This window comes from Quercus suber, unplaced genomic scaffold (genome assembly GCF_002906115.3).
Source record: "Quercus suber isolate HL8 unplaced genomic scaffold, Cork oak 2.0 scaffold_207, whole genome shotgun sequence".
Taxonomy (NCBI): domain Eukaryota; kingdom Viridiplantae; phylum Streptophyta; class Magnoliopsida; order Fagales; family Fagaceae; genus Quercus; species Quercus suber.
In genome coordinates this window covers 592,041-601,228 of record NW_027069665.1, presented here as the reverse complement: position 1 = coordinate 601,228, position 9,188 = coordinate 592,041, and the positions used below count along the sequence as shown (strand labels likewise).

The 9,188-nt window shown below is 32.7% G+C and overlaps 1 protein-coding gene across 1 annotated transcript; it reads right to left on the bottom strand.

Annotated features, from left to right (window-relative positions):
* Positions 1–525: 525 nt before the first annotated feature.
* On the bottom strand, positions 526–8,850 carry LOC112026074 (uncharacterized). The gene is made up of 10 exons (XM_065779423.1): positions 8,686–8,850; positions 8,259–8,393; positions 3,455–3,572; positions 3,252–3,321; positions 2,393–2,501; positions 2,242–2,310; positions 1,975–2,032; positions 880–1,115; positions 728–779; positions 526–612 (listed from the first exon to the last, which is right to left on the bottom strand). Exons 1-10 carry the CDS (start codon positions 8,848–8,850, stop codon positions 545–547), a joined length of 1,080 nt encoding a protein of 359 aa, XP_065635495.1. The 3' UTR covers positions 526–544.
* Between the last annotated feature and the right edge of the window lie 338 nt (positions 8,851–9,188).

Here is a 9,188-nt window from a genome sequence, read left to right as displayed (position 1 = left end):
CACAGTTGACTGGTTTGAAAAAGCAACTGAAACCAGAGACTAATTAAGGGTGAGTTTTGCATTAGCTTATAAGTTGTGCTTTTAACTTTTAGGTACAATTTTTTTCACCTTTTCTCACTTTCTCAAATTTTTTCAACATAAAAGTATATTTTAGCACACTTTTAGCAAAATAATTTCAACAAACAATTAAATAAGTTGTTCTCAAATGAATACTTAAAAACAACTGTTATTAATTGATTATGAAACATAAGCTTGACAAGATGAGATAATACATCCATTGATACAACTGTTTTTTACCTTTTTTTTTTTTTTTACCAACGATGCTAATGATACAACTGTTTTTTACCTTTTTTTTTTTTTTACCAACGATGCTAACACAAGTTACACAACTACCAAAAAACAAGATCAAAACAAAGGTACTCTATGACAAAATTGGTTACACATAAGACACTCAAAGACTCCTGACTCCTATTTTGGGCTTAGATCCCTACTTCAAACATCATCAGTGTTCACAACCAAATTCCTACCGTTGTCAGTAACCCTCTTACACAAGCAAAACAGCGTTTATACAACCATCATTCTTAGGGTTATTTGTCACCTGAGCATATTTTCCTGCGTAAATCACAAAACTAATGAGACATCTAATGAGACATGTACCGATGAGAGTTGAAAAAAAAAAAGATATGGATAACACTGCCAAGTTATAAAATCTAAAGGACAATCTTACCCCATACAACTTTCCCAGCAGGTGTAACCAGACCCAACTTACTGACATTCACCTGAAATTCACAGTAACAAGGGAAACAAGCCATGTAAGCCTACCATGTTGACTACTTTTCAATGGACTAAAGACAATTAACATTTGCAGGAAAACTGTACCTCAATGATGGCTCCCCTTGTCATCACACCAAGAGAGGAATACATCTGACCATTAGGATTTTTCTTTACTCTGATAATCTCAAGATTGAAAGTGCATTTGAGTTCAGGGTGTGTCACATGAGCTTTGGTGAACCGCAACCCTGAAGGACGAATAAAGCGCTTATACTTCGGGGGTTTTCTTGTAAAAGCAGGACCCACAAATGTCGCTTTTGTGATCATCCTCTTCCATTGCTTGGCTGCAAAAGAGATCAGGCTTAGTGTCCGTTTGACAAAGATTATTTTTGTCTACTTATTTTACTATTCAACTTATTTTTGCTACTATTCATAAGTCCCACTGTACTATTTTAGCTAACCTTTACCTTTACTTACAGTACTTTCAGCAAAAAAATTTCAGTTTCAACAAAATAAGTGAATCTCAAACGGACCCTTAGAGTGTCAGCAATTTTGCTAGTGACTTGATTCACGTTTTCATCATAACAAAACAAAGATCATTGTATTTTTTTTTTGTTGATAATTCGATAGTTAGGGGTGTAGGAGATTTGAATTCTAAATGTCTTTGTTGGAAACATACAGAGGTGTTAACAAGTTGAGCTACAAGGATCTTGGCCAAAAAAAATTATATTTTTACTCTTGAGTCAGCCACATCTAAGAAATTCTACAAGCTAATCTATGATACAATCAACTACAATAGACACAACTCTTTACTTGCATAGAAAAATCCACAAAATCCACACACACAGAGTCTAACAACAAATGTCTTAGAGTTAGCCACGATAATAAAGTATAAAAGTTAAGAAATATAACCAACCCAACTATCCAAGTCAACAGATTCAAATAACCTGAATATCTTGAACTGCATAAACATAAGAACTGAACATTGCCAACTAATAAATAAAGGTGAGAAAACTAAAACGAATCATACAATATCTTCATATAAATTACAAAGTATATCTTCTAGAACTTCTAAATTACATCTTCTTATCATAAGTCCAAATTGTACAAATAAGATTAACACAAAAAATTTAACCAATCACAATTTCAACATTGAGAAAAATAAATGGAAGGCATGAAAAATGTGAGTTTAGGAGAACTTACTCTTTCGTTTACCAGTCCTGAGTACTTTGAACATTTCATCTTCAGCCACAGGCCTCACCTGAAGAAGGAAAATAAATTCCAATCATGAAGCTTGTCCAATTATAGGTAATACAAAAGTCCAATTAAGGGATATTGCAGCATAACCACCTGATTCACCCACACAAATATATACCTGCTAGTGCATGCACTCATGCACACACAACACAACTACAAACAAATTTGTGGAGGTGCAAATAGACACGATGATGCAAGAAAAGTTGTTCTTACCTTGGGTAAAGGAACTTCCCATTTCCCAACCTTCTCTTTCCTCTTTTGCTTAATGGCATTGCTAAGAACCTATTAACATTGTAATGTCAGATTGATAAACAGAAAGGAGTGTCTAAAAAAGATGTCTTTGAAATTAAAGGTGTAACTATACTTTTGCTCGTGTAGTGTTTTCACGATCCAGCAGATAGGTAAGAACAGCTCCTTTTGGAACATCATCATCCACTTTGTGCCTGGTGGAGGATTCCTCGTGCATAGCCAGTCTGTTTTCCATGCCAAAAAAAAAAAAATTATCTACTACTAGTTAACTATAAATGAATAACAGTTAAAGATAACTTGCTCATTATGGAAAAATATGTGATTGATCACAAATCACTTAAGAAGAGTGATAAAGTAATGTCTCAGAGCAACAATTGGTTTTCAAATTCAAATTGGTTAAAGGGCAAGTGATTGACCCGACACGTGCAAATATATACTTGTACAGGGTTTAGGTGGTTTTATAAGGAACTTCCATTATTAGACGGATTGAGAAAATTTAAACTTCTGTACCACAATGATGCCATCCAAAAAACAAAACACCAAACATATTGAATCATTTTAATATTTCCCAATTTTTATACATAATTCGATAGTTAAAGGAGGAGGGATTTGAACTCTGGATTTGTTTGTTGGAAACACCAGGAAGTGCCAATTAAGCATATTCCCAATTTACTATGCCACCAAACAAGACACTTGAAATTTCAACCAAGATATCTCGAAAAATCCTAAAAATTCTTACTCATATTAGCGTTTTTCCCATGTTACGAATAACGCCACTACCATATTTGTAGTTTAATTATCACAACATAAAGTGGTTTATCACTCTCAAAAGACCCAATAACTTATCTTTCATGGACAGAATCAATATCATGCATTTAAGATTTAACATTTCTTGTTGATTCGATTTGATCATTTAACCGAACACCACACATTCTATCTAAAAAAATAGACAAAGAAATAACAAAAGCACTCACGTTTTCTTCATCTGAGCCTTCTCAGCATAACGTTTCTTGGCAAACATCTTGCCCTTAATACCTAGAGCCTGTTTCATTCACAATTCAACCCCAACCCCACCAAAAGTTCATCAATCAATAAACTAAAAATGATAAATTTAGCTCCAAATTCAACAAAAACATTTTAAATTTTATATAAAATAAATAAATAAATAAAATGATCTTCTGGGCAATCTGAGAGCGCTTGTGGACTTCACGAGCTTCCTTCTTGCGCTTACGCTCGAAGTGGTCAAGGCGATACCCATATCTCTTTCTGTGAAGATCTATGTAATCTCCTTGAGGCTAATATTATACAACAACATCAACAAAATCAATTCACAAAATTATGTATGAAATCAACAAAAGGAAACTGTAAAGAGAGAGAGAAAAGGTTGAGAAAGCAAACCATGGTGACGATGAGTTTCAGAAGCTTGGGTTTTAGAGATTGATTTTGAGTGCAGAGAAAGAGAAAACCTTGTAGTCGGTGGCTTTGGGGTTTTGAGGATCCGAAATGGGTTTAAATTTTAAAAGGGTAAGTTAAAGGTATTTGGATTTTGTAACTGAAATTTTAGAATTTGGGTTTAAATTTTAGAAGGGTAAGTTAAAGTTATTTGGATTTTGTTAATTTTAGAATTTGATTTTTACCCTTGAAATTTGATGGTATTTCATTTCAAAAAAAAGAAAAAATTGATGGTATTTGAATTTTACACTTTAATGTTTTAGATTTTAAATTTTACTCCTTAAAATTTAGGAGTGTTTTTTACATCGTAAAGTTTCAGAATTTAAAGGTGTAAAATTCAAATACCCTCAAACTTTAAAGAGGTAAAATCCAAATTCTAAAACGTCAGGGTGTAAAATCTAAACACACCTAAACTTCAGGTGGTAAATTTTAAAGGGCAAGATTTAGGTACTGTTCCTTAGGTTCGCTTCTTAAAATTCTGTCATGTGAATTTTTTCCTCATGGAATGAGGTGTATTTTTTAGTTAAGTAGCCACATGGCTGAATCTTAAGAGGAAAACCTAAAGAACAGACCTAAGATACTGTATCTAAGTTTTTTCCAATTTCAAAATTTGAAACTTTAGGGTGTAAAATTCAAACATCTCTAAACTTTATGATTGTAATTTGCAATTTGCCCTTTTAAAAACTATGGATAGATGTGGCAAATAGTTGAATAAGATCAATTGGGTTTGCGGGTCAATCAGTTTGCGGGAAAAAATATAAGTCATTTTTAAACCGGTCAATTGAGTTTTGGGTCAGGTCGACTCGTATTTTTCAAACAAACAAAATCAACGGCAACCTTTTTAGAGAGAATGAATAAAATCAATTAAGGAAATAAGATGCACATAATGCCACTTGTTAATATCATTCAATTTTGATAGTTTTGAGTATGACTAAAATTCTTTATAGTCATAAATTCATGATGACAAAGTTTTCAATGTTAATAATTCATTGCCAAAATACTTGTAATTACAAATTTACAACTTCAAAGAGAGATAGATTGTAAAGAGCACCAAAAAGTATATATTTTAAGTTTAACCACTAATAATATCATTCCCACAAAAGTAACAATAAATAAATGTTATAGGCCATGTCAAGTTATCATTCTCCTTAAGTACGCATGTTCCTGTTGCATTTAGTACTAATAAAGTTAGATTATTTAGAATGATTACTTAGGAGGAGCTAGAGCAGTGGAGGCGTGGAGTACTGAGTGAAAGGATGGAAAGCTCTTAAGTTTGCTGGTTTGGGCTTATATTTTAGTTCAGTAACTTCAACTTTAGTTTTGTCACTTTGTGTAAGTACACAAGTAGTGTTAGTAACTTAGTAGTGTTTTTGTTAATGTATAGTCAAATCAAATGTCTTGAACTCTCACTGTTAGTCTGATTTTAATGTTTTTCTATTTGCTTTGTTTACTTGTTTTCCTTTCATTTTTACTTTTTTGTTTTATTTTTATAAAATAAATCTGTTGTCATGTGACTCATGTTACCATTTACTATTCTTGACTACGGCAATGCAGTAGGTTGCCAACTTGGCATGCTTTGTGCTTTATGCACCTACCACTCAAGGGTGTAGTTTATATATTTTTTGGTTAAAAAAATAAAAAAGGTGGGGGGGGGGGGTTGGGTCATGGGTCAATTTGTTTTGCTTCAGGTCAAAAAATTAATCGGATTGGATCATAAAATTCTAACCCATTTTGCCATGTTTAAGTCTATGGTTGGTGTGAGTCTGTTGGGGGCTAATTAGGCTTTTGATTGAGAGTTTGTGTGGTTTTTTTTTTTTTGAAGTACTAGTTGTTTTAACAATTTGCACAACAATGTAGTTGGATCCAGATCCTCTCAATTTCAAAGAGAAATGGAGAGTGTCCAGTTAAGGGACACGATGCATCTAAAATAAGTCAAGGGTGTAAAAATTGCCATGTTAATTAAAATTTAAAGCACTTAACTTTGGAAGCTCAATTGTGGTTAAACAAATGGGTTAACTCAGCAAACCCATCTTATCTAAGATTCAAATATATCAAAATCACCAACGCCGTGCTTTGCTCTCTCTCAACCTCGCCGTTGCCGGTACCACAATGACCAACGTGTGCCAAGATATTGTTGTTTCTTCGAGCACGTCTCACACCAACCTAACATCATCGAACCAACTACTTCATAAATTTTCTCAATCTTATTTCTTCTTTATAAGCTTTGTTTGGTTGCTTGGAAAACAAAGGAAAATAAATTAGTATATTGCTATTTTTTTTTATTGATTTTGTCATGTTGAGTTTGGTTTCTATTCTCTGAGTGTTCAAAAAAAAAAAAAAAAAAAAAAAAAAAAAAAAAAAAAAAATATGGGTTTTGAGCTTTGGGATTGTTTGAAAATAAAACAATTGGTGGGTGTTTAAGCTTTGCAGGGTTTATGGTTTCTTTTTATCTGAATTTGTTCCAAAAGGTATGAGATTTTTGGGTTGTTTTGATATCACACCCAAGTTTCTTGAGACTAGGATGAAAAATCTGAAAAACGAAAACAACAAGCAAAGTTAATACTGGAAGGGCGTGAGAGGAAATAGAATTAATGATCAAAATACAAGCTTACTATTTTACTTAATCATAATTGTTCACTTGATTAATTTTTAATTGTTCACTCTATTATGAAAGGTTTTAGGGAATGTATTGTGAATGTTTCTTTGTTTCCTTGTCATGCTACTGATTGCAGAATTGGGTGTGTATAAAATTTCCTTTGTAGGAATGAAATGCACATAATTGTATTTTGATGATGAACTATTAAAGAAAACATTCAGCCTATGGCTAGAATTATGTTTACTAGTTGTTGGTTGTTGATATACACTAGCTTTTTAGGGTGAGGCAGATGAATTTTAGATTTTCAAAAATCTGAGTTGTTGGGATTTTTGAGAACCCTTTTATGGTTGGTATTTGAAGCTCTTATAGGAAAAGTAATTGAATTTTCTGGTTGTTTTTTGTGCCTCTCTTTTTGTAGATATGTTCTTGTATTGGCCTTTTGGTTATCTATTTGGAAAGTCTACATAATTTTTTGGATAGGTTCTGTTATTGGTTTCTCTATAATTTTGAAGGATTGAGATTTGTAAATATTGCTTGTAGGTTTCATTGATCCTAATCATTAGTAATTTGGAAGGGCCTTTGGAGTGTCAGGTACTCTAGGCAATTGCATTTCACATGCAGTGAAACCTAGGATTCTAAAGCTATGATACATCTCAAAGCTTTGATACCAAAAGAACTTACATAACAAAGAAGCATCATACATTCATACCAAGAGATGGGGCAAGTTGTTTAACACGAGGCAAGTCGAAGTGATCAAGCTAAGATTGAAAATTGTAGACTTTGGATGAAATGTACAATCAAGAAGCAAGAGGTGGAATGTATAGTCAAGCAATAAGCACACCAATTGTAGAAGTTTCAAGTTATTATAATCATATAATCAAAGTGTTTATTTCAATGGAATTCTTGTTATGTGATCAAAGTGTACATTTTAATAAAATTTGTTCATTTTTTATACTAAATTCGCTTATTGTCTACTCTGTTGGATTGAATTTTGATTGTAATGCTAAGCAACTCATAGGGGTGCAACCCAAGTACATCGATTAGTCGAGCAATGTAAAAGAAAGTGATTAACTGGCTCCCTTACCAATTTGCAATGCAAGTACACAGAGTTCACATGAATGTACTATTTCTTGATCAAGTTATGAAATGTCAGATCTCTAAAGAGAAGCTGTCTAATCAAGCCAAGCACAAGGCCTATAAATTCTCAACCCATTCTTAAGAGTCTACTTGAAAAGCTAAAGCTCTAATTATAACATAGCACATGCTCAACCCTGAACTGGTATAAAGAGGTTCATGTAGCACATAGCAATTTATTAACGTCGACTCCAAAATATCCTAACAAGGGAAGCTTACCAAGAGAAAAATATACACAACAACAAAAAACCAAACCAAGTGAAACATAAATTTATCCATGAACTTATCAGAAGAACACTTTATATGAATAGTAGAATAAATTGTGAATTAACACTATGCAGCTATATGTAAAGTGAACGTTGAGAGAGACAACTTAATAGATCTCTATGCTCCAAAATTCATCAAACCATATAAAGTTTTGATCTAGTGACTGAAACTCATAGAGAGAGAGAGAGAGCTGAAGTTTTGGTAGCTGTAAATCAAGAAGCCAATAATATCCAAAGTGATCTTCAATTATATTAAATTATGGAATCACAACTTGTACCTCTGTTTTGGCTGGATATAAACAAAAACGTGCTCTTTTGTAATAAAAGGAAATGTTCATTTGGAAAGTATTCCCTCCAAATAATTAATCAAAAATTTGAACACTTGAATGTGGCCGAATGTGACTAATTTTTTGGACCATCAAAACTTTAGTTCTAAACTAGGAAAATTACAAAACAAGAGCACTTAATCACAACATGTGTCATAAATTATAAAACATGATCCTAAACTAGAAAAATGGCTCGACTTTATGAACCGTCTCATTCCATCCACTTGCAATACTTCCTTGAGTCAAGAGATCTCCTGCACCATCAATTTTGTCGTTGGAGCTTACAACATTGGATATATTCTCTATATGTGATGCTAATGCAACACTTATTGATGAGCCTCCCTAATGTGATGCAAAACTTGTAGAAGCCAACTACCAAAAAAAACCAATTACACATTACACATATCACAAGCTTAGCATTAAAATTATCAAATCATGCATCTAAATTGTTATTAATATCAAAGTAAAATATATAAATGTAAATATCTTTACCATTGAAAGTTGTGTAAAACTAGTAATATGTCTTATGCATGACTACTTTTATTGTAGTTGACATTGCTACATCTTGATTTGTGAAAATAGTGATTGGCTTCTTTTTAGACATTGCTTCTAAGAAAGTTTCAAATAACCATACAAAAAATTCAATCATTTCATCATATAAAAGTGCACCTCCAAATACAACAGTTTCTCTATGGTGATTAAGACCCAAAATTACTCCAAGTGGCCTTGCATCTCTATTTGTACTATACGTTGTATCAAACGTTATTACATCACCGAAGTGGCTATAGTCAATGATCATTCTTGCATTGGTCCAAAAAATATTAATAATCAACTCTTCATAGTCCAATTGAGTAGCGAAATAATATGAAGAATTTTACTTAAGTTGATAACTGAAATATCTTCCCAAGTTAGTAGCTTCCCCATGCTCCATGTTTCTCTGTCACTTAGTGCGTAAATAGTTTTTATGATCTTGCTTGGTAAAACCAAGATTATTGTATCCACCAACTTGTTTACTAAGAAGCTCATAAGATTGCTTTAATCTTAATCTCGATTCATGTGCCAAATCAATTTCAATAGCATGAGTTGCAGTCACTTTCCGTTGTGATGACATCATGTGTATAGTTGATAGAAGGTGGA

Coding starts and splice junctions, on each gene's coding strand:
- LOC112026074 (XM_065779423.1), bottom strand. CDS start 8,850: ATGATCATTGACTATAGCCACTTCGGTGATGTAATAACGTTTGATACA. Junction 3,573..8,258: donor CAAGTGGATGGAATGAGACG/GTTCATAAAGTC, acceptor GTATAATATTAG/CCTCAAGGAGATTACATAGA. Junction 2,311..2,392: donor AAAACACTACACGAGCAAAA/GTATAGTTACAC, acceptor CAATGTTAATAG/GTTCTTAGCAATGCCATTAA.